The 26,467-nt window shown below is 40.6% G+C and overlaps 1 protein-coding gene across 2 annotated transcripts in view; it reads right to left on the reverse strand.

Annotated features, from left to right (window-relative positions):
* Positions 1–15,591: 15,591 nt before the first annotated feature.
* The window catches only part of RASSF9 (Ras association domain family member 9), a 34,980-nt gene continuing 24,104 nt past the window's right edge, over positions 15,592–26,467 (reverse strand). For both annotated transcript variants that reach the window (XM_082241021.1, XM_082241022.1), the window contains exon 2: positions 15,592–18,564. In XM_082241021.1, the coding sequence (XP_082097147.1) occupies positions 17,298–18,564 (1,267 nt within the window). In that variant the 3' untranslated portion in view covers positions 15,592–17,297. The remainder of the gene's footprint in view (positions 18,565–26,467) is intronic.

Raw genomic sequence — 26,467 nt, forward strand, 5'->3', positions numbered from 1 at the left:
CAATGCCACTAAAATATCTCTTGAAAGCTAATTTAGATTAAAAGTAATCCTCCAAACATCATTGTCACGACACTCCAGGAGAATCAAGCTGAATTGACAAGAGAAATGGATACAATATTCTTCATGTTTTGCTAGAGGAGCTAGAGGAAGAGAAGGGAAATATTGTTGCATGAAACATTGACAGGGAAGCTGGAAGCAGAGATTTGTGTTCATATCCACAGGTAAAACCTACAGACCAATTAAATGTTGATATTTGGACTCCAACTCTTTAGACACCAATTGGATTGATATCCAAATGCTTCATATGAACACAAACAAGCTTCTACTGCAATTCAGTTATTCCCTGTGAAGCACAGAAGCACCAGAACATAAGATGTCAAAAGGGGGCAGGCAAATCCTCCAAGTGATGCTGAAATTAAAATCAAATCATCATCATTTTGCAGCTTATTATTATTTTACAAAGAAATATGATCAGCAGACATCTGCATTTCACCTTCTCAGCAGCAAGAAGATATTATCCCACTTAATGTAGCATAGTACACATAGAGGGGAGATGGGGTGTTGCACCAATCCCCAGCAGCTGCAGCCAGCCTGGCCAACAACACTTGGAAGCCCACACTGGAGGCTAACACTGACTTAGGTTAGGCTGTGTTCCATGTAGTTGTCAGGGACTGGGCAGAGGAGGAATGGTGGGGACTGCCTCCCCATCCTGACCCTTCCAGGACGGAGGAAGAGAAAGACAGTATAGATTTACAACAGGGGTTTGAGGGAGGTATCAGCTCAGAGGCAGATGAGAGGGAAAGCTGGGAAATCATGGGAGAGCCGCAACAACACCCGGCTGATACGTTGTCATGAGAAAGCCTTCCAGACCCTCCATCTCCCAGAACTTGGCAAGCCTTAAAAGTAGGAGAGCAAAGAGCTCAAAGACAGAGGGCACATAGCAGCACCCATAGAAGTGATGAATGAGGAAGTGGGAGAGATGGGGGGTGGGTGGAGATTCACTCGGGACAACTCCATTATCCAAGAGGCTGGGTTCTATAGCCTCTCTCTGTAAAGATTGCAATAAAAAAAGATGGTAAGAAACTTTTTCTTGTCTTTATACTTTCCTGGGCAATCAGCTGGGAGCTGCTGATAGCATCCTGACATTAGTATTGTTACAAGCCAACCCACTCTCTGAGCAGTGAGAGACTCAGAGGTTCCAGAGCTTACCCGGGTAACGGTTTCCTCAGAATGAAGGCCAGCAGAGACTGTGGTGTCTTAATGATATACCTATATACAAACTGAGCATAGAATGGAGGGGCTCACAGCACTAATACTCCCATAGATTTTGTTTCCTCTTTAGGTTTCCAGAGAAGCTCACCAAGTTCAGTTTAGGCTCAGCACAGAGCAAAACATGTCTACCCCTCTGCAGCTTCTAGCTTTCTGCCTTTTCAGCTCTCTCTCACACAGCTTTCTAGCCCAGCCCACCTTTGGTCTAATGTTCTCCATCACACAGCTATAGCTATTGCAACCTAACTCATTCTCTGAAGTGGCCAGCTATGGTAAGAAAAGAAACTGGTCTGACCAGTTTGGCAACTTCGTCTCAGGTTCTAGATTCTAACCGTCACTACATACAGAATACCATCCATTGGAAGTGACCCAGGGCAGCACCCCCCCCCAAAAAAAAATCCCCTCTCATATCACTATATTTGGGCATACTGTATTAAGATAAATGTTTTTACTTCCAACATAAATTTGTCAATTTGTCTCTCCACGCCTTTATTTTGGGGGTGATGGCTTCACACAGAACCTCTTCGCCCCAAATGGCTTTTTCGCTTCAATGGAGTGGTGAGCATCAGATACACAAAAGGGCTCATTGCAGGATGCTTAGGATTTCAGATGAGAGTTGTTGCCTGCTATCTGGCACTAGGTGGTATAATATTTGCTTTGCGATAGCCAGCAAATAAAAACTCAGCATGCACAGGATTTATTTTCAAGCAAAGGGCTTCAAATCAGAGTAGTAATCCCACTTACAGTTAGTGTGGCCTATTTAGTTTTTCCCAGGTACTCTGGTGGCTAAAACTTGAGAGGCGAATTTATTTATGTCCTGCCTTTATTTCTGAACGGGGATACAGCAAAGCGAAATAAAACAAACTGAATGATTTCCCTGCACAGGAATTAATGCATGTTTGGCACCTAAAACTGAAACAGAATATCTAAATATTAGCAGCGGCAGTCATACATACAAAAGAATTATGAGAGTATTTTGAACATGCAGGGCTTATCCACACTTACCTTTCCTCTGCTCTTTCTAGGCAGAGACTGTACTTTAAATCTCGGCTTTCCCTGTGAAAATCTACTCTTTAGCACTCAATCAGAGAAAATGTTAATCTGCAGAAAACCCAAACTGATCTTTCCTCTGACTGAGCTGTAAAGAGCAGGATAAGTGTGGATAAGCCCTGACTTATTTTTTAAGTTGTGAGTTAAGGGTAGAAATCTAACTCGAATGTTAAGAAGGCAAGAAAACTTCACTGATACCCACATAGCTAATCCCAATTATAGAATGTCATTACCGACATACTGGCTCAGAAAAGAAATTCAATGGAAACACCAATAAGATCAGCTGAAATTCCAAAGTACTAATTCATGTCAGATTACTCCGTAGCTCTCTATCCTTTCCATGTCTTGCTGTCATTTTCTCTCTTCCCCCTTCCACATACACAATTTAATATTTTCTATCATTTTTCTTTACCTCACTAGTCCTTTGTTCTTGAGCATCCTATTTTTTTGACCTCTGAGGGTCAGAAAATCATGTTCTTTATATTATATCTATTCTTTATGTTTTTTAAAAAAAATATATTAATTTAGTTTTTCCTCAACTCACTTCCTCTTTGATTTGGCATGTTCCTTCCTTTTTATCTTTCAGTCAGCAGTTTCAGTATCCCTCCTATTGACTCCAGCCACAGCAGAAGAGGGAGAGCATTGTTGTATAATCAAAGAGTGTTTTCCAGGTCCTGTGATTCTGACCTTATCGACTCTTTAAATCTTTTTTTTTTTTGCGGACCTAAAATATTCAGTTAAATAGAACTGCAGGATCATCCCCCCTCCATTCATGCACACCAGACAAAAAATAAAAAACACCTGAGCACAAAGTAAATTAATTAACTTTAAAGCTAAAGGGAAGAAAGCAGAGCAGACCATCACTGGGACAAAAAAAAAAAGGTTGCATATATCTGGGGGCATAAGTTAATTGCAAGTTGTGTCCCACATTCACCTGGCTTCCAATTATTTTCTTGATTTTTGTGACCTCAGTATTTTCTGCATTTATCTTTTCCCTTTTCAATATGTTTTCACTTCCAACCTGATTATAGAAAGCGGCCATTCTGCTTAGAAAAAAACTGCAGGTGATTTGGCTATATAGAAGAAACCCAGCAATTTCACCAAGGCACTTTTTCATAAAACTGGCTACAACAAAGATCAGATCGACCCTTCAACCCTTCATGCAACAGGACACAAAATTACATCCTTTTTTGGATGCCTCTTTGGAGAGTCCCACTGCAGTCACTACAACAGGTGGGTGTTACAACCCCAGCTTCAAAGAGCAACAGGGAGAGAAGAAGAGGGGCTTCTGTATGGTCCTGCAGCTCAGACTGTGTTAGATAACAGAGCCCCAGAGCAAGATTGGATGTGCAAGTCTGGCAACCCTCTGAGCTGGAACCCCCCCCCCCCATCATCATCAGACCCTTCTTATATAATGGGTTGTGTTTGCCAGTGGCCTCTTGATCACACTGTCCATTGTGCCTGTGAGTTTGGACCCACTAGGCAATGGAGGGTTGGCATAAGATGGATATGGGTATGCCAAAAGTTTTGTTATGATACCGGCTTCCATCATGGATTCACAATAGGATAAGTACAACTGGCTTCTCTGCCCAAAACATCAGAAAAGTCTAAATCAGGGGTAACCTACGTACTACTCCCCAGATGTTGATGGACTAACAGTCTCATCATTCATGGACTTTGCCTGTATTGACAGGGGCTAATGAGAGCTCGAGACCAGCAGTATCTTGAGGGCACCACTTTGGCTGGACATGGTTTATAGAATGCAATGCTCAATAACACCTAGTGTGCTGCAAAAGAAGCAGCGGGTTTCAATGTCCAGATAATGGTTTGCTCTATAACATTTGCCCATAGGCTTTTTTCTCCTCTTATCTTTCACTGGCTCATTTTAATTGCTGCTGCTGAGTGAAAAGAATAAAACAAGCAAAAAAAACCCTGAAAACAGAAGCAAACAAAGGCAGAATTTGTCAATAAAAAGCTAACCGTTTCAGGCATTTCTTAGGTCCCCAGTTCCCTGTAAGTTGGTGAGTTTCACAAGCTCCTTTCCAAGCTTTCCGTAATACGTAGTTATTGCACAAATCCACACAGCTAAAAAGAACAACCCCAAACTCTCCGGCAATCTAAGGAAACTATGAGTATAATAATGCATCAAACAATTATAGCAGTGCAGACCATGCACATAAATGTTATTAGGAACTTTATTTAACAGTGTTGCCATTTTAAATATGAATTGCAACCTATGTTGCAAGCCATTTTATTGTTACTATTTATTATTTATTAAATTTGTACACTGTCCTTCATCTGAAGATCACAGGGCAGTTCACAGCATAAGAATACAAAATGAGAATACAAAATAAATAAGAACAAAAACAAAAAAACAAACCAATAACACCCCTTGCACAAATACAATTAAAAGTATATAAAATGTTAAACAGCCAAAGGCCTCTTTAAAAAGAAACATTTTTGTCGGGTGCCTAAAGATATGTAACAAGAGCACCGGGTGAACCTCCTCAAACATAATTCTGGAAATGGCCATCTGAGTACATCCAAGCTACAAAGTGGTGCCATCTGCCCCTAACTCGGACAGCCACTCCAGAGGAATAAGGTAAAGGTAAAGGGACCCCTGACCATTAAGTCCAGTCATGGCCGACTCTGGGGTTGCGGCGCTCATCTCACTTTGTTGGCCGAGGGAGCCGGAGTACAGCTTCCAGGTCATGTGGCCAGCATGACTAAGCTGCTTCTGGCAAACCAGAGCAGTACATGGAAACGCCGTTTACCTTCCTGCCAAAGAAGTACCTATTTATCTACTTTGCACTTTGACGTGCTTTCGAACTGCTAGGTGGGCAGGAGCAGGGACTGAGCAATAGGAGCTCACCCCAACGCGGGGATTCGAACCGCTGACCTTCTGATCGGCAAGCCCTAGGCTTTGTGGTTTAGACCACAGCACCACCCGCATCCCCAGAGGAATACCATGCTATCAAAAGCCACTGAGAACTCAGGAAGTAATAACAAGGAGAAATTGTCTCTGCCTCTTTCCTTTGCCTCTCTGTATGGTGACAAAGGTCACCATACAGGGTGATCAAACCAGTTTCTGTGCCAAACCAGGCCTAAACCCCAATTTAAATGGAACTAGAAAATCATTTTCCTTCAAGAGCACCTGGATTTGCCATAGCCAGAAACTACAAACACCTGTCTATACATGCAGCTGAAGTTAGCAGTGTCCATGGGGGAAGATTTTAAATGTATACAGTTACACTCATAGGCCTCATTGCTGTCTCAGTTTAGCACAAGTCTAATCTGTATTCCCAGTTCCTAGTTCATGGCTACATGAAGCCACATGCCCATTGAGAGGATATTAACATATGGACGGTGTGAGTTGTGGAATGTAGGCAGCTGGCGTTGTAGTCATCAGGTGATGGCCGTACAAACCTGTGAAAAATGTGGGGGGGGGGGACAAAAGTTTGTCATCATAAAAAGAAATAAAGATCTATATTGAAACTTCCATAATAACTTACAAGTGTGGAGCTAGTCAAGCAATGTTGTGAGCAAAATCCAGAAAGAAATGCATCTGAAAGGAGTCACATCACAGAGCTATTTTGTGTGTTATTTTGAGCCCTAATGTGCCATTAGTGGTTTGTTTCCACAATTATGAAAACTGTGCCACCTCAGATCATAATTCTCTGTCATGGTTCTTGTAAAAAATTTCCCAACAACAACTTATATTATTCCAATTTCACTGATGATTTATGTGTCCTGCTCTTACTGAAGTGGGTGAGCTCCCTTCTCAGAACAAAAGTGCTAAAGGCCGGTGGCCCTTAAGTACTGCAGGACTCTCAAAAACATGGAACAGAAGGAAACTAACAGCAACCATTGGTTTCTGATAGAAGGAATAACAAATTAAAGTGCCAGAACTGTATAGCTGCCTCAGTTATTGCTCTTGGCAGTGCTTTCTGATTCACTGCTGTCATCTTTTTTACAAATAGGAGTAAATGCATTGGCAAAATGTAATCATAAAGCATTTAGGGCATTCATAAGTACACAGGTAGCTGAACAATTTGCTCCCTTTCAGTGTAAAAACAATGTAGTGGTTATGTATTAGCTTTCAGACATGAAGTGAATATCAATAGTACACACGAACATTTCATTTTGCTAGTATCTGGGTCTATGCAATTTTCTGATTTGGTTTCTCTACAGGAGGAGCCCACACAAGTTAGGAACCAAGAGTGCAGTCTGGCACTGTTAAAATTAATGGACTTTTTTGCCATGGATCTATTCATTAGAGAGAGAGGGAGGGAAGGAAGGAGGGAGAGACCAGTACAATATGGAGAAAATTGTTCTCCTCTCATAACAGTAGAACATGTAGACATCCAATGAAGCTGAGTGTTGGAAGATTCAGGACAGATTAAAGAAAGTACTTGTACATGCAGTACAGTTAAACTATGGAATTCACTCCCACAAGAGGCTGTGATGGCCTCCTAGGTGGCTTTAAAAGAGGATTAGATAAATTCATGGAGGACAAAGCCGTCAATGGCTACAAGCTATGATAGCTATGCTCTGCCTCCTGCTATGTTTGAATCCTGGGATGACTTGAATATACCTGATTTGATTTGGATCCAGGATTCAGCTGGAGCAGTTGCACAGCTCTAACTGCATTCTTCCCTGGGAACTAGCACAATGTTGTGTCATCTGCTGTAGCCTTTGCCCACATGATGACCTCCAGATGTTTTGGACGATGACTCCCACCAGCTCCAGCCAGCATAGCAATGTGCTTCCGTGATGCCACCAATATGCAATCATATCCAATCTGCAAATATCTGTGCTGGGATAGAGGACTGCATTCTAAGAACACAAAACGTTCTGGTGTAGCCAACCTGTTGTTTCATAAGTGTTGCCATCAGGAGAGTAGTTTAGAAGAGGAAAGACTTTTCAATCGGTGAAACTTATTAACAGCAGAGTTAAAATATGTTACCGCAGAGGATAATTCGTTCATGGGTGCTATCTTCCAAATTACCAAGGCATGAAATAAATTTAAGCATTTAAAAAGTATGTTAATGAAAGTAATTCCCTATACATCTATTTGCAAAATCTAATGTATACAGCACTATATATCTATGGTATATATGGATCTGCATCGATTTATCTGTCATCTGTTTCAGAACTGGATACTGCGTTTGAAAAGAGATCATGTAAGCAGGTTCAAGACCTGCTCTCCCCTAAATAAACAAATAAAGTGGTGCATGACTTTAGCCATCTTCAGACTTTGAAGGGAAGCATTGCCGGATGACAGTCTAATAATCTGGCAGATCCATGTTCTAGATCCAAAGCCATTATCTTGAGGCTTGAGCTGTTGTTAATTATGGGGTGCATTTAAAATAAAGGTAAAGGTAAAGGTACCCCTGCCCATACGGGCCAGTCGTGTCCGACTCTAGGGTTGCGTGCTCATTTCGCTCTAGAGGCCATGAGCCGGCGCTGTCCGAAGACACTTCCGGGTCATGTGGCCAGCGTGATGAAGCTGCAGCTGGCGAGCCAGCACCAGCGCAGCACACGGAAATGCCGTTTACCTTCCCACTATAAAGCGGTACCTATTTATCTACTTGCACTTAAGAGTGCTTTCGAACTGCTAGGTGGGCAGGAGCTGGGACCGAACGACAGGAGCTCACCCCGCCGCGGGGATTCGAACCACCGACCATACGATCGGCAAGTCCTAGGCACTGAGGTTTTACCCACAGCGCCACCCGCGTCCCATGCATTTAAAATACCATTGTGCAAAATGTTAGTCCAATGGGACATTACATGTGCACTAGGTAAAGGGTAAAGGGACCCCTGACCATTAGGTCCAGTCGTGACCGACTCTGGGGTTGCGGCGCTCATTTCACTTTATTGGCCGAGGGAGCCGGTGTACAGCTTCTGGGTCATGTGGCCAGCATGACTAAACTGCTTCTGGCAAACCAGAGGAGCACACGGAAATGCCATTTACCTTCCCGCCGGAGCAGTACCTATTTATCTACTTGCACTTTGACGTACTTTCGAACTGCTAGGTTGGCAGGAGCAGGGACCGAGCAACTGGAGCTCACCCCATTGCCGGGATTTGAACCGCCGACCTTCTGATCGGCCAGTCCTAGGCTCTGTGGTTTAACCCACAGCACCACCCATGTCCCACACATGTGCACTAGATTCCAGTTAAATATGGTTGGTTCATGATCTGTTATTTCCATTTTTTCACACAAAAAATAAATACTGAATTAGGGGGGAATGAATAAGTATCCATTTTAATCTAGTAAACGAATGTGTTTAATTTTTGTCAATGTTTGCCCAGACAATTTAACCAATGAGTGTTTTTGCTTTACTCAAGCAAACATACAAGCTTGTATGTTCAAGAAATGTCTAGAATGAAATAAAAGTTTCCATTTAAATCATGAGCAGCCTAAGAAGAAGCATCAATTGCTCCCACATATGCCTCAGCTTTAATTCTCAATCAATACACCATTAATTAAAATTCTGATGAGCTCGTGTGAGGCAGCCTGTGAATGTTGTGATTCAGACAAGAACATGATAGACGCATCACTTCAACATCCCTCCCCCAAAAATTGTGTCTGGAGACTGTGGTCTGTCAGTCACAAAACTGAACAGACACACCAGCTTGCTCCACCCGCCCTTTAAGGTATGGCATGCTCCTTATAGGACAAGCTTGGGGAACAATTTTTGCAGACACACTGCCTGCAGTTCTGTTTGTTTCTGAAACTCCAGGAGAACCCAGATTTGCTTCTAAGTGATTTTGAAAGAGTTACTCATCTCAGGAATCTCTCAAATCCCTGTGAATTAGCCTGATTTGGCTCAGGACTCACTTGAATCTCAAACACACCCCTACTTATCAGCTTGTCTTAGATTTTTAGAGGAGGCTCCAAAAGGACAAATAAGGACAGGGTGAAAGGGAACTTTTATACATCCCAATAGAAGGGTTTCTTTTTGGGTAGAGGGATCCATGTGGCCTTGGAGGGAAATGTTCAGTGTGAAAAGAATGAAGAATCCCCCCCCATCCCTGCTGACTGTCAATTTCTTCCTTCATACGATCACCAACGAAACAATCAATAGTCTGCAAGCTAAAAAGGTCAGTATCAATATTAAAACCCCAGGCCGTCTTGCTCTGGTGGTTTTGACATTTGCTCTCAGTATGTCTAAATGAACCTCTCTGCTGAGCATCACAAAAATACCTTTCCGTGCCTCCATGTCTGAACAATAGCTGATGTCCTTATGGATTATTCTGAAAGGGAAGTAGTTGATGTGATTAAGATATACTGTTTTTTATGAGAGTCATCATACCAGTTCTATTGCTCGGCAGCTGGTTCTGTAGGCTTAATGGTCAAACAAATTGCCAAAGAAGCCCTAGAGATGTGAAGTTGGTGATACACACCAATGCTTCAGGGAGACACCATACAGCTGAAAAGTTCAAGATCCCCCATATGGTCAGGAAATGTTGGTGCTTTACTATAATTGCACTATAAAAGTGAGGGATAATAACAAAATTTAGTGCAAATGATCAGTCCATCTGGAAACACCCTAAGTCACTTATATCCAAGTCTGGTTAAGCAAATTTATAGTGCAGAGTTTGGGGGGTGGATCATTTCCTCCGTAATAATCAAGTGTGCTTTGAATGCTAGAATGCTATGAAGTTATAGTTATGGGCACTTACTTGCCTTCCAAAAAATGTTATGGTGAGAGGGCCTATGGGTGTTGGAAACTGATGCAGAGAAACATAAATTTAAGTTACCTAATACGTTTGAAGAAAGGTGTCAGGGACTGGCTAGTTGAGGGAAAACCCTCTGTTTTCTGCTGTATCAGAACAAACATTTATTTGTAGAAAACTTGGTGTTTGTTCTGATTCAGCAGTAACAATGGGTTTCCCTAAGGAAAGCGATGGCCCAAAAAGAAACCTCTCTGACCCACGACTAGTAATCATGAGACAAACGAATGTGTGGATGTACCCTTATTTATACAACAGCAGGATGCTAAATTGGAGGGAGATATTATACCTCTTGAAAATCTCATCTGAGGGAATATCCCCATTGCAAGAAGAAAGTTGACTTCTGTTGGCTTTTTTTAAAAAACCAAGGACATCACCTAAAATTCATTTCTACCCCTGCTTACAGAAGGGCTGCCTAGTTTTTCTTACCTCCTGCATTCCACCTACTAGAGGAACATGTATGTTTGCCTAAGGTTGTAGGCAGAACTGAGAAACAGGTTGTTTTGTAGAGCTTGAGGACCAGCCGTTATGCGTTTTCTGCTTGGCTATAACTTGAAATCTGCAAAGCACCTGTGAAGGCCTCATTTGAATGTCTGCCAGTCCTTTCCATACTCAATATTAAGACTCTTACTAAATGCAGAGATGGATGACATGAGCTTGTGATTCTCAGAAACTGGAATCAGGGGCATGTTGCCTCCACCAAAGGAGATAGTAGCCATGGACAGCCTTATTCTCCATGAATTTTCTACTTGTCTCTTAAAGCCAGGCAAGTTGGTGGCTATCACTACTTCTTGTAGGAGTGACTACCATAGGTAATGAAGCTCCATGTCAAAAAGTACTTTATTTTATCTGTCATTAATCTTCCAACATTCAGCTTCATTGGATGTTGCTGAGGGAGAAAAGTTTTTCTCTGCTCACTTTCTCCACAACACACACTATTTTATACACTTCATATCTCTTCTTACTCACCTTTTCTCGGAACTGAAACACCCCAAACATTATAAGCTTTCCTCATTGGGGAGTTTTCCATGCCCTTCATCATTTTGGTTGCAATGAAGGTGACTTCTAGGAATGTAGGAAGCTGTCTTACAACTAGTCAGACCATTGGTTCATTTAGGACAGTACCGTCTACAATGATTGGCAGTGCTACTATGCTTACAGACAGACTCCCAGCGCTACCTTGAGATGCCAGGGATTAAACTGGGCACCTTTCACATGCAAAGCATGTAACTAAGTTACTGCAACTGAGTTACAACCCTTCCCTGTAGAAGACATGGGTAGTTTAAAGGAAGGTTGAGGTCTCCTAGCAGATCTCAGAGCAATCTGCAGTAGTTCATCAAGTACCTATTGACTCCCAATTGTTTAACAACAGCAATGACAAGGCTCCCCTCCCACCATAAATCAAGGCTGTCAAAATGAGAAAAAACAAAAATGGATTGCTGTGTGAGAAGACTCTTGTACTGAGCACATGTGCAAAATAGGCTCATCATGTTGCACCTGACTCGGTGGATCTTGGGGTTCAAGTAAGAAAAAAAACATATTAAATCCTGCACACTTAAAAGCCGGCCAACCCTGACCTAAGAGATGTAACAGTAAGGGCCAGAATGAATTATCTATTTTCAGTCACCTTAAAGCCTTAAGAATATCCAGTGGGATTTTGTTTATTTTCTTTAAATAGTTTGCCACAGTGCTTTTGGAAGCCCCTTCCTATTCAATATGATTTGCAATGTGACATGTGGAACTTCTGTTAGAACATAGGCCCAAAGTCCACTCAGACTTGTGAAACTATGGCTGCTTATACACCTTACATTTAAAGCGTTGTTTTCCCCCAGTGAATCCTGGGAACTATAGTTTGCCCCTCAATGGCAAATTCCCAACATCCTTAACAACCTATAGTTCTCAGGGTTCTTTCTTTTGGGGGGGGGCGTACTTGAATTGTATGATGAATAGCCTGGGTATACTGTTCAACCTCAGCCACAAGATATGCCCATGTTTTCTCTCCAGCTGGGTGCCTGAACACATATAAACACACATAATGATTAGTTATTTCTTTATTCCATCTCTACATCTTCTTCTTTTTTTTAGAGGCTTCTTTTCCTTGCTCCTTTCTTCCTGTTACAAAATGAACTCCATTTATGATGAAGATGTGCTGATAGGCTTGTCTTTTACAACTTGCAATGACTCAGTGCTCTTCCTTAGTAAAGTACTCACCTATGAATACAACATCTGCATCCATAGTAAAATAACCAGTTTGTCCTGCGTCTAAACAAAAACAAAGTACTTCAGAGAGACCTGCCTCCAGCACATAAACAATTTTCATTGTCAATATTTTAAGTGTTGTATTAACAAATCTTCTTAGCTCAGACTACTGAATGATAAGTGAACCAGAGAAAGCAGCAGCCTGGCTAAAAGTAGCCAGGTAGCATATTATGAAAACTACATGGGTTAATCTTGTCAAAGGACTACAGAATTAAACTGACTATTGATTTTTCATGTAATCCTGTATTTGAATTAATGTATAGATTTGAAGATGTTTCAATTACAAAAGTGTGGTAATGCATTAAACAACTTAATCACATTAAGCATTATTCTAAAATATAAATATATATTTTGCTTGTATATTCTCATTTCAAAGTTGGCAGAGATCAAATTCATTCATGAAACACAGATGAGAGAGGGCGAGATGTGTTTACCTTCTGCTTTAAAAAGTTCGATTTATTTCAGTAGGAAAGTAAAGCATGTGAATAGTAGCTCCTATTGAAATCAATCTACACATATTTATATTTCAAATAACTGCATGGAGGCCTAGAAAACAGCCATCATGGGAGTAGTCATGTCCAGCTTCATTGGACATCCATACATTCTAGTGTTATGAGAGAGGGAGAACAACTTCCCTCTAAAAGCTTTCTCTGTGTCTTACAAAATTGTATAAACTCATGTCGCCTCTTATTAACCCTTTCTCCCTTTTTTATAATAATTTTTATTAGTTTTCAATTACAACAATCCAATAATAGCCTCATTATAACAATGCCAAATTATAATATAATTAATAATACTAATCACTGAGATGCCAAATTATACAATTTAGGTGGCGCCCTGCATACTAGAATTGATGGTTTGATGATTTACTTTATTTTTGCTTTCCAAAATCCTTATTAACCTTTTCTCTAAATGGAAAAGCCACAGATGCTGTATCCTTCGATCATAGGGGAGCTGTTTCATCCCTTTGGTATTTCTCCTTGATCCTTTCTGAACCCTTTCTAGCTCTACAATATCCGTTTTGAGGTGAGACTATGAATGAAAGCAAGTGCTGATCCTTATGCACCAAAAGGACATTACCCATGCCCAAAATACATATATCAGCATGCTCAAATGTAAATAATAATAATAATAATAATAATAATAATAATAATAATAATAATAATAATAATGATGATGATGTTTAAGGGGCCAAAAAGTGGTCATAGAATGCTGAATGCATGTTGTTTAGGGCAGGGAAGATGACTGCAGTATCCTCGAGGAAGTTATGGTGGACTGGCTGGGACCTTGAACATGAACATTCCACACTGTAATAACGAAAAGGCAGGATTCTTTATTTCTTCAACTTCACTTTATTTTCAAAAACACATATAGCGCAACTGTAATTACTGCCCATGTACATTTCTATGCAACTGAATGTTAATTAAGTTAAGTTACGAGGCAGTCGTCTAGATAAAAAAGACCTGTTAAATGATCTGTCAGTTACCATAAATATTTTAATTTAAACATCTCTCTTTAATCTGGAGACATAGTGATAGAGCTTAAGAAGTTATTTTGTACATGTTACTATAGGAGAATACAGACAACAATAAATGATTATTAGTTGAGAGGTTTCAGCCTCTGGCCCTGAACAACTAAAGTTATTTGCACTTAATTCCCATTAGCATTAATGAGGCATGTTAGTCATGCTGAAGTCAAGTTCTGTTGATTCCAATGGGATTTCAGCCCAGCTAACTTCTATTGGATTGGGGCCTGTGTCTCACCTAACTTGGTACATTGCCACCATCACAGCAGTCGAGGATCCTCTGTCACTTTATGAGAACAGATCGTTCATGAAAAGCCTAACACACTAATTTATTTTTTACAAAATTAAGTTGCAGAATAAATCTCCCCTGTCCCATTCCTGAAAAACTCATTCCCTTGACCCAAAACTCTGTGATGTATATATGACCACTTGGAATACACCAGAGCTGTTGGACAAGGATGATTATGTAGAAGTGAGTCCCAGACAAAGTTTACTTTCACATTGTGTGTTAGAAGGGCAGAGTCTAGCGACTTAATCACCACTCGGGCATACTGAAATCAGAATGCAAAGTTACATGCCAAGTCTGCGACCTTAAGCATTAGGAGTAAGCCCTGGTAAATTCATTGTTGCATGGCTTATTCAGATAGATGTTTGGTGAAAGCTCAATATCACCTTGAAAGCATGGGTTACCCATGTTCCCTTTGATCACTGTTCCCAGTTTTCCAGGTTTTGCCCAAAGGCAAGAATTACACATCTCTTGGATATGGGTACAAACAACCTTCTCTTCCTCTTTGACTGAGACCTGGTTGCAGGGGATGAGGAAGAACAAGTCCTTTATTCCTCCTCTGTTGCTACTTTCATGAAAAGTACAAATCCGGTATTACCGGATTCCAAACAATGTACTGAGAGACAACGGTTGTGAAGTAGATGCAGATACCCTTCTTCCTACTTTTTTTTTAGTCTTGTCTCACACTCTTCCCAGAGGAGCACACCTTGGCAATATCTGGTTGCAGGTTAGGTTGTTTATTTGCATAACTTGGCTGCTCCCTATTCTATAAGTAATGATGTTTTTGGCCTACAATACCCATCATCCCTGACCACTGGTCCTGGGAGTTGTAGGCCAAAAACATCTGGAGGGCTGAGGTTGAGGAAGCCTGACAAAGACTCACAAGAAAGATAGAGAAGGGATGACAATGTTAAATTGGTTGACCCAACCAACAAGAACATTTTAACACATGCCAGAACAACAACAAAAAAGTAGATGTAGGGAGGGAAGAGAAACATCATGGAAGCAGGGTGGGAATCAACTTTTACATTAAATTTGAATTAATTTGATGTTAATTTGTTTGAAAAACAATAAAAAGTAATTGGCAAAAAAATGTGATGTAGAAAAGTATGTATGTGAAAGTTTGTCCTATTTCTTTCAGTGGGAATGGGGAACTTGTGGCCCTCCAGACATTTTGACTCAAAATACCATTAGACTCAACTGTCAGGGATGGTGGGAGCTGTATACTACATTTCCAGAGCCACAGGTTCCTTGTCCCTCATTGCACTATGCACTGAAGAAAGTCCCAATGTCTATCACCCTGCACCTCCCCAAATCAAGAACGTATTAACTCTAAAAATTGCAAAGAAGTGTGCATGGGAAGTAAAAATCAGCCCTTAAGTGTAGGTGAAATTCACTCAGTCAAAGAAGTCCTCAAAGTTAATTATCACAATGTGAGGGCAAGAAGAACTAGCAAACTGCAGCTTGTACAACATGAAAGACCTGAATTTATAAACATAAACTGCAGGAATACATCAGACAACAAATTAATGAGAGATATTAACCTGTTCTTAATATTTGAGATTTGAGAATTACATTGCAAATCACAAAAAAATAAAATGTTCAGAAGCGTTAATAAATTACTACAAATCTATGATAGCTGGCCAGTAATTTATGTGTTTCCATTAAGAAATGATAGTTTAGAAAGTTCAATAATAAAGCATTTAATATCGTGTCAAACAATGCAGCCACATTTTTTTTTTTAAAAAAGGCAGTCAACCAAAAAATCTAAATGAAAAATCTTTTCATAACATCCTGACCGTAGCCTGAAGAATTCAGAAAAAGGTTTTCCTTGTCAAGCTATTATTATTAAATTTATTAACCAACCTTCACCTTAAGGTTCTGGGGTGGATTACAATAACATAAGCAATACAAATTAAAACCAAACCATAATTTTTAGAAAGGTTTTATCAAGTGTCTTTTTCCAGCCATTTTGAAAACAAACAAACCTCCCAATTAGAACGCAATGAATATAGCTTCTGTTTAGGCATTCTAAATATTTCTATTTTGTTGTTGTCTAAAAGCAGGCTTCTCACACAGGTGTTCCATCTGGCAGCCATGTACTGTAGCCGACCAGGTTTTTTTTAACAGATGGCATACATACTGCTGGAAGCCTGGGTCTAACATTTTGACAGGCCTGGTCTAAAACATCAGTTCAGGAGCTAACGAAATTCATTCTTGTCTATGTCTTCATGCCCAGGACCTTGATATCGGATACATTTTGTTGGACGTTTGCAGTAACAATAAGCAATATACCAAATAAAGGGTCCCAGGTCTTATTTCGTCCTGTGGCAGTGTAAAACCTATTCATTTACTCTTCAGTTGAATAATATGGAGGAAAGAAACAGCTGATCTGTAAAATGTGCATCAGCTTCGGAGAGATGGAAGACCAACTTTTCAGAAGCAAACAATGGGTAAAGGTGCTCATAAGGAACTACTGCAACACAAAGTTGTGGAAACTCCTAAATATTGTTTTGTGCATAACAAAGTCCCAGGTATATTGTATATGGAGTTTGTGGTTCATCAAATAATTCTCCTTCCCCCTTCTATGGCTAGGCCTAACCCTACGTTTGTCAGCTTTGCTCTGCACACAGGGCAGGGAAGATCTTTCAAAGGTTATAACATGTATAATGTGATGTCCACACTGGTCTTTTATATGGTCAAGTGAGCAAGGTTATCATCACCAGAGATGTTATAATGCATTGGCAGTGGGTTCTATGTAAAATACTGAGAAACAATACTTCACGGAAAACTGGTGTACAAACAGATGATGTATAAATGTATACTGTATAACCCATAGGGTAGCTGCTTTTCCTGATTTAGATTAAGATTTCAGTTCATCACCACCAAAGTCTATTTGGTTTTTATTATTATTAAATGCCTCTGAACTGTCCTACAGGAACTTTGATATTAGGCTGAACGGACTAAATTATTTCTATCAGTAAGTTTAGAACATATGAAAATCAGCTATAATTTTTATTTTTATGACAATGAGTTCTCTAACTTGGAAGCTCTTATGCCACCAGAACTTGGCCCCATAAGAAGATACCACTTATCTACCTCATCCTAATGTTTCTCCAGGGCATTATATATTACTAATTTGTTCTCAGGAAAGCAAGGACAGTTTTCAGCTATGTAGACAACAGCAACGTCTCCCCTATTGCTGTTTCCGAGTCCTGACTGTGAGTGGAACTGATTCCAGTATCAGAGTCTGTATCATTTATGTCTAGACTAGTCACTTTGTGAAGGAGATCAGTCCCTGTAAAACTCTTGGTGGAAATTTCACTGTCCTTTGCTTGCTCCTCATTAGGTGGGTGCCTGATTTCACTTTTGGCCTTAGCATGCAAAGCATTAAGCTCTTCCACAATCAGTTCATACTCCTTTTCCTTCTTTTGAAGCATCAGGTCCCTATATTTTAACTCCTGCTGGATGCAGTTTAGTTGAGAATGGATCCTTAAGGCATCTTTCATGCTTTTCTCCAATTCGTTCTTGACACTTCCTACATCGGAACTCTCCATTTCCTCCTTAGGCGGTTCCTCTGTCCTCATGTCTCCGTTTCTTCCAATGTCATTAACCTCTCGTTCAATTTCAGCAGAGAGCTTTTCAATAAGCTCTTTGTGGTGCTTTAGTCCTTCTTCCACTTGTAACAACCCCTCTCCTTTGCCCGAGCTTTCTGGCATCTGCTGGTTGCTGTGAGGCATGTCTGTTTCTTCTTCAGCATCACTGGATGTCACCATTAAATAAGACTCCTGCACATAATTTCCTCCATCACCTTCAAGCTGATCTAGGTGAAATTTGGCTTCACACTGTTCAATTTCTAGATCCAGTTCCTTCATTCTGTTGATTTGCTGGTGAATGGTGTGGTCCTGAGAAAGGATCAAGTGGATGAGAGTCTCTATGTTGTCCCTCTCTTGCAGGACTCCTTCTTGTTTAAGTTTGGCCAGCTTCCGGAAGGTTTTCCTAACAATCCTCTTTTGCTTGTCCACTGGCAACATCTTCATGTAATTGGCCGGGCTCAGGTCCCAGGGTTTTTCAAGATTTGGTACGAGCTTGGCTTCAGCTGTCCTCCACAATGGAAACGGGGGGAAGGCATCTGCCTTGACCAAGACAAAGTGCAAATTAGGCTGCTCTTCCCCCCAGGCTTTCCAGAGTCTCAGCATTTTAGTGAGAGGTGGAAGGACCCTCTCAGAACCTCTCCATTTTTCTATGATGCAGTAATCCTTGGGCTGTCCAAAAAGAAACTTCTTTTCTGCATAGCTGGCTTGATGTTCCTCAAGCAGAGCTTCAATTACTTGAGTGCAAGTTGTGCGCTTTGTCAATCCGCTAACAATTTTCTCTTCCTGACAAACCCAGACCACAATTTCTCGCTCTGTAGAACCCATCTCTTTTTCTGGTGACCTGGAATTAAAGAAAGCAAATATTATACAGAGCACTTGCTATCTCTGAAGCTTTGAACATGATACGTATTTGAGGTGTTTAAACTGTGGGTAGATTTCAACCTTTTAAAACCATTGTGGAGGGTGGGGGTGAGGAAATTCACAAGTTCAAAGAGGTTATGGCTGTGATCTGCATGCTCATTAAAGCTACTCTTTATATTAACATGCGGGAAGTAACTCTATGTAGTTTCACGTTCAATTCTTTATAGCTGTCCATGGTAGCTTGCTAGCTGATACAGAACAATTATGTATAATAATAATAATAATAATAATAATAATAATAATAATAATATATGCAACACTTCCTCCCAAAGGAGCCCAGGAAATCTTACAGAGGAAACTGCAGCCACCTCAGTTTCTGCTCCCAGACTTTGGAATTCCCTTCCTTGATAAGCTAGACTGGCTCCCTCCTTGCTGTCCTTTCGCCAGCATGTGAAGACGGTTTTATTCTGACAGACTTTGAGGAACTGACTGGTTATTTTTTCGAAATAAAAAGCTTTTAATAGTGTGGCACTGTTGCTAGCCGTACTTTAATAGACTTGCTTTTGTATTGTTTAAATTTTGTTATAGTTTAATTGCATTTTGACTATAATCTTTAGTAGATTTTTAGCTTTCTGTGTTTTATACCTGTTTGTTTTAATTTTTGTGAGCTGCCTTGAGTCCTGGTTCTGGGAGAAAGGTAGGAAATACATACATACATACATACATACATACATACATACAACCACCAGTAGCAAGCAGGGGGAGTGGGGAGGTCACCCACCCAAGGAAAATTGCATTTACCCTAGAGTACATGGTACATAATTGGCATTATCCAGACACAAGCCAGGTCTGCTCAGCCTTGCACCCCATATCCCATGGAGCTCAGTAGGACTTGCATCTGAGTAGACAAAGTTATTTTCAGTGGAACTTTTTCTAGAGTTCCCCCATTACTCAGAACTGCTTTCTGACAGTGAAAGCTGCTGTGGGAACATTGTTGAAATGAAGGCTGGAAATCTTTAAAATAAATAAGTGAATGCATTTGAATCCTGAACGGGCATGTACAGTGCATTGACAGCTCTTTGCTGCACTTCTTAATGCCATCCTCTTAATGCAATGCAGCAGGATGGTGCATATGTGCTGTATGTGCAAGCTTACTCGTCTCTGGATTAGTGAGGCCAATATACTCCTCTCAGGAGTAGTGCTTCAAGGTATCAAGTTTTAATTTATTATAAGGCTGATTATACATCTACAAAGTTTGCTAAGGGTGCTGAGAGTTGCTAGGAGATCCCTATTTCCACCATAGCTACAGTTCCCAGAATTCTCTGGACTGTTAAACAATTCTGATAATCGTAACTTTGTGATTCTCAAGAGAGGTTGTCCGCAATGAGCATTCTGTACATTGAAAGTGACAGAGAGACAAATTTTGATGAAATTGTGGGTGATTTTGCTATGAGGAAGGCTAGGGAGAAAACATTTTAGCCTTACTGTATTTGATGGTTATAGTTTACTTCCATTTTAAAACTAACTTTTTAATGACAGCATAAAGTAGATTCTAAAAGTGTCACACTGTCAGGTAATCATGATCATATTATTTACACTTCCCAGGCAACATAATTTGTAAACTCAATGTGTTTTTTTCAGGATAACATAATTACAAAAGTTTTTCAGTGTTAATTCAATGCATTTTTAAAAATCACCATGGTATTTAAGTTAACAATAACATCTTATGTCCTTTAGAGGAGAAATTGAGAATTGCAGAATTTTAAATACCCATCATCATCCTTCGCTTCACTCAATTTTATTTGCGCGTAGAGGTCCCCAAGACACCCCCCCCCAAAAGAAAAACACAAGTGACACTTAATTTTTGTTTAAGGTTTTTGGCATAATTTTGGCCACAACTTTATTCAAATTACAGCAATGTGAGTGGTTGCTTAGGCATTGGTAGCACTAACTGACCCCGCATGGGGACAGCTCTGACATTTGCACCCCCCGCGAAGTCAGCAAGGGTAAGTCACCTGGGGAGAGAGACAGGACTGGGAACCATGCCTCACCTCTCCCCAGAATGCTCCCAGGGGCTCTTATGTGGCCCTAGCCCCTTGCCAGGGGGGTTCGTACAAAAGCATGTGGAGCCCCTGAGCCCCTAAATTTCCTAAACTCCTTTGGGGGGAAGCCATGTAGTAGTGCAGATGGAGTCAGGGAGGGGAAATCCTGAAAAAGACCAATGACTTAGCATGTTCAATGGACACAGAACGCTGACACAGAATGTTGGAGGTGGAGGGAAACCAGAAAACTAGGAGGGAAAGGGTGGATGAAATGGAGTATCTTGAAAGAGGGCTTGGCCAGCTTGCTCTAATCCTGAACAGAAGCACTCCACAGCACAATGCTTCTCTGCAGGCCCCCTTGTTAATATTTGATTCTCAAACAAAGTAACTGACATGGGACCTCTCCCAGTCAAAAGGTCTGTGGAAGGCTGCAAAAAGGCTGTGATGGAAAGGTTGACAGTTGCAAGCGGTTGTTAATCTACAAGAGAAGTCAGCTTGACACAGGTCGAAGTTTAGAAATGTGAAAGTATACCAATACATTTCTCTCAGTACCCACTCAATTTACCCCTCCCTCACACACAAAACACTGGGAACTCAAACAGTGCACACTTGTAAGCCTCCTCCCACCTGTTCTGCACGCAGTCACATTTCCCATTGTTAAGCTGTGCCGCACAGATTACACTCCCCCATCCCCTTGGCTTGCTATCCAGAACTAACATTTAACTCCCTAGTTCCCATGCTGCCTTAAGGCTGTGCTGGCTGCTACATAATATTGGTAGCAGCAGCCTAATTCAAAGGAAAGCTGCAGGGATTGGGGAAGGGTTGGTGTGACTATTAAAAGTACGCTTTCTCAAATGTACCAAGTATTTTATAGTCTGAATATTGTCTATTTATGTTTTGCATCAACAGAATTAAAAATGTGTGAAGCACACAGGAACTTTGGGAGCTGCTTTATACTAAGTTCATCTTAGCTCAGTTGTCTGCATTGACTGGCTGTGACTCTCCAGATCTCTTCCAGATGAACCTGGAGATTGAAGCTGGAACCTTCTGCATGCAAAACATAGATGCTGTACCACTGAGCCACACACCTTTCCTTGTATTTTTCACTTTTCATCCTGTTTAATGTTTATAACAACATCATGGTAGTATTGTTGTTTTGCTGATTAAAAAAAGAATGAGTTAGTGACTGTGGGTGTCACCATTGGGTGGCCCCAGAGATCTCAATCTTTTGCAGGAAGCCCTAAATATAGCTTGGCCTCTACAGTGAATGGGAGAGAGTTTTCCAGAGCCTGAGAAGGCTGACACAGGGGACAGAGAGCAAGAAGCCAGAAGAAGAAGAAATTAGTTTGTTGTCCTCTCACTTTTTTATGCCCCAAGAGCTGTGTGTGCTGGGGGTAAGGATAATAAAATCCTGACAGAAACAAGTCAACGTTAGTCCCACGTCCGGAATGGAAATCAGTCCAGCAAATATGATCAGTATTTGCTGTTGACACTTTCTTTCCTCAAATGATACAGATTGTTTTACATCTCCCGCATCCCATTTGTATTATGTTACCCATGCATTGAAATGAATAGGGTAGATTAAACATAATGGAAACATTAAAAAAATGATTCTGGATCTTTGGGTGACATCTGTGTGGGCATGAGCCAATTGTGCCCAAGTCACTGTGGATCAGACTATTCCCAATCCATGTTCCTTTTGCATTTGTCCATTCCATCTCACTTTCACATCCATCTATGAGTTGTTTATTTTAGGGGGGGGGATCCATATTGAAATCCACCTTTCTTTGAACAGAGAGCTGCATTGTAGCATTTCAAGACACACAAAAGCCAATGGATAGTACTGTATGTTCCATTCCACATGTTTGTCTGGGAGGTACAGGTCATGTTGTTAATTCATATTGCAATTCCAAACAGCAAATTCCTCAGGTATTCCTAGAATTCTGCTGCATATAGAGCCAGTAGTTGTGACACACATTCACATCAGAGACTCATTGTTTTTATGCGACTCATTCGAACAGTCATGAGCTATCATGGAGGTTTTTCTACGAAAAAAATGAAGTGTTGGAGTGACCATCATTTTGGCAAAGTATAGTTCTGCATAGATATAATTGTGAAACAGTGAGCTGCAACCAATGTTAGTCATATTCAGAGTAGGCCAATTGGGTGATTTTTAAGTTTTATTCAGAATAGATCTACTGAAATTAATGGTCCTAACTTAGTCATGTTAATTACTTTCAATGGGTCTACACTGTGTAAAACTTAGCTGAATACCACCCAGTGAAATTAATGGACACAATTAATTCAGACCCATTAATTTTAGCAGGTCTATTCTAAGTAGAAATTGGTTGCCTACAACCCAGTGATACTATTTTATTTTTACAGCTATCAATTTAAGTACATCGATTCATAACATAGGGAAAGGAAAGAGTGAAAGACCCAGTCCGACAACATTATTTCTGAATGTGTCACCAGATACAAAATAAATATCTGCCACCTTTTGGGATGTTTACATAGCCCGAGATGCCGTATAAATGCCATTCTGAGCTCACAAACTGGCTGTTAAAATAGAACGTATATATAAATTGCAACAGAGGCAACAGGTGAGCACTAAATGTCAACAAATTCGGAGCTGTATTTGCCTTAAGTTTCAGCAATCATAAAAAGTTAGTCCCACAAATGGAACAGTTTCTGAAGGTGTTTCGATATTCTGTGGCTAAAATGAAAAGCAAAGTAACCCATGATGATTATGCACATTAACACAAGAGTTATCAAGTACAACTGATAGCTTTACAAATAACTAGCAGGTGCTGATAAAAAAGAGAAAGGAGCAGTCTACCAGGAACTATTCAGCTCTATGGAACTATTTGACACCTGTTTGAAATCTCACCTCCATATACCTGACCACAGCAGAAGTGGTCAACCCTTCTATTTTATCTAGTATTGATTAAGATAATAGTACAGGCTGCTGCATTGATACAGAAATCCTGCAAAGCTTCGGGGAGGATATTCTGGATGCCAAGATTTCTATGGGCTTCTATGGCTGAAAAAAATGGAATGCCACACCTCACCATGTTCCTAAACATTTATTAGTATTTTTCTCTGCTGCACAAATGAATCCATCGATTATATTGTTGTTAATTTAACCTAGGGTCATTTCCATTTGGCACATGTTTTGAATATTCATAGTAGGTCAAAATCTTTATTTCACCAACCAAAGCATCATGAAATAGGGTGAAAGGCTGCAAGTTCTCCAGAACTCTCCATCAAGTTATGGAGTAGACAAAGAACTTTTTTTGGGGGGGGAGGGGTGGTGGTTGATGGTAGCACCATGAGTTTGCATCTGGTCAATGTCTTAAAATGGAAAATAGCAGGAGGCAGCAGATAGTAGAAGCCAAAGTAGCAATAGTGCCATATGATGTGAGGTATTGTTATTGCATCACCCTCCTGGCTATGGTGATATTGCTGCTCCCTGGTATGGGCCAGTCAGGTGTTAGCAAGGGCAGATAAGCACAAGACTGGCAGCAGGTGGAGGGGGTATAACACCTGGGCCCACAGCTGCTGCCAATCCATGGCTTCCTCCACCCTCACTGCTGCTCCACCTCATCCTTGGCAAGGGACAGCACCACTGCAGCCAGGAAGGTGGTCCAGTAGTGGCATCCCACCGTACGTAGCATGAATGCCGTTTGGATAACTCTACTTTTTAGTTGGAGTGAAATTTCTCTTAGGGAATAAAGTCCAATCTTCACAAGATCCTCTTCCTCCAGTTTATGGTTCTGCTGTTCAATGGTGAAATTCAGTATTTTCCACATCACATAAAATATTTCCCCTCTATTTGCTTTTTTAAAAAACCTAGCATTTCACCTTGAATTAATTTCCACATTGGTTGACATTAAGACTGCCTAGGTTTACTTTATTTGTTCTTTCCACCTATCAGAGAACCTGTGTTTTCTCCCATGTGTGAAGATCTGGTTTAATAACAGCCTTAGTAACAGCCGTTTTTTGCATTGGGAGAGATGGGGAAATCGGCTGTTGTTCTGTTGGCCACTGAATAAGGATGAGAAATTGAAGCAAATCAAATGGAACAACTGAACGTTGCCCTTTCTATAACACAAATTGTTAATGGCTATTTTTGGGCACACAACTTTAAGGGTCCTTGAGAATGAAAACCTGGAAACCTCACAAGAGCTAAATAATGGCAGGGAGCAGTAATTTTGCAAGAAATGAAAAGAGCAGTTGTAACATGTGATTATGTGATAAAAGATTGTATCATACTCTGGCTAAGCATTTTTAAATTCCAAAGGATTCATTTTGAAATGTTGCTCTGCTTCTAAGGTGGTTGGGTGTGCATGGTATATGTCTGTATCTTTAGACAGCTTCCTGGAGCAGCTTTAATCCTAAACAGGAATAGTTGCCTAGAGAGTGGAAATATCTAAGCAAAGGATGGGCAGGAATCTGCCAGGAAATGCTTTATGCATAGGATGTCCTGCTACAGGGCAGGGACTTGTGCCAGATGATTCACTACATTCCCTTCCAACCCCACAGCTGTGCTTCTATGATATACCCACCCTAAATGAAACCTGCATTAGCCTTGATTTCCTTCAGTTGTCATATGACATGCTTTCTAAATTTCATAAACAAATACCAAGAAGAAGTGTAAGGAACCTCCAACTTCAAGAATGCTTGTATTGTTTTGAAGCTACAGAATGGCTAATCTGTGTCACCATTACGGTTCATGTTAAGCACAACAGTCCTATTTTCCGTTTTTAGAGACCCACTATAAGGCTTCTGGTTGTGGCTACTGCTTTTTAGCCTGGGGAACACCTTCAATCATTGCAAACCCTCCAGAGGTCATATGCCAGTGGTGCCTTTGGCCACCATACACTTGCACACACTCTCTCATATACATGCAAAAAAGCTAAAGGTTAAGTCCAGTCAAAGGCGACTATGGGGTGCAGTACTCATCTCACTTTCAGGCTGAAGGAGCTGGTGTTTGTCCACAGACAGCTTTCTGGGTCATGTGGCCAACATGACTAAAACGCTTCTGGTGCAACGGAACACCATTTACATGGCCCCATTCTGATGCAGATCAACTGAGAAGATTATTCATCACTGGGGATGTCAGAGGAAACTGTTCAAGTACCCTAGCAATCTGTTTCCTTCCATCAACTCAGTTTGCATAGACTTGTGCAAAATAAACCAATTGCAACACTGGAAAGTCAAACCAGATGAAAAGGTGAACGAATATCATAGCTGAATGAGACATGTTTCTACATACCTAGTTATCATCCCCTCTGTGCTCCTCAATTGATTGATCTGATGACTTGGGAGGGAGAGATGTGCTATGTACCTCTGTCCTAGACAAATTGCTGTTGCAGACCAGCCCTTTAATCTTCTCAATAGAGGAAGAATAATATCGAGATATGAATACTGAATACAATTATGGTAACAATTTTAAGTTGTACTCGAGAATGTACATTTATTTATTACCTTAAGCAATCTGGAGGAGTCTGTGGAGACAGAGGTTTGGCAAGATACAAAAAAATAAAAATAAAAATGGTGATAATAGCTAGAGAAGGAGGCTGGCAGCTTTGGTGTCTCAGCTGTACCAAACTAAAGAGTAATATAGGAACCATGGGAGAAACAGCAAACTTGCTTACAGAAAGAGAGAGAGAGATGTAAAACAGTGGAAATAACATTTTTTTAAAAAAAGAAAAGTACTCTTATTAGCACCACTTGATCTTTACAATTTTTTTTCTGATAGGGACTGACCTGATCTTCCCTTATCACATAACACAGTTTTCCATGAGCTTTCACACTTCCCAAATGTTTTGATGCAGT

Source organism: Podarcis vaucheri, assembly GCF_965113315.1.
Source record: "Podarcis vaucheri genome assembly, chromosome: 10".
Classification (NCBI taxonomy): Eukaryota; Metazoa; Chordata; class Lepidosauria; order Squamata; family Lacertidae; genus Podarcis; species Podarcis vaucheri.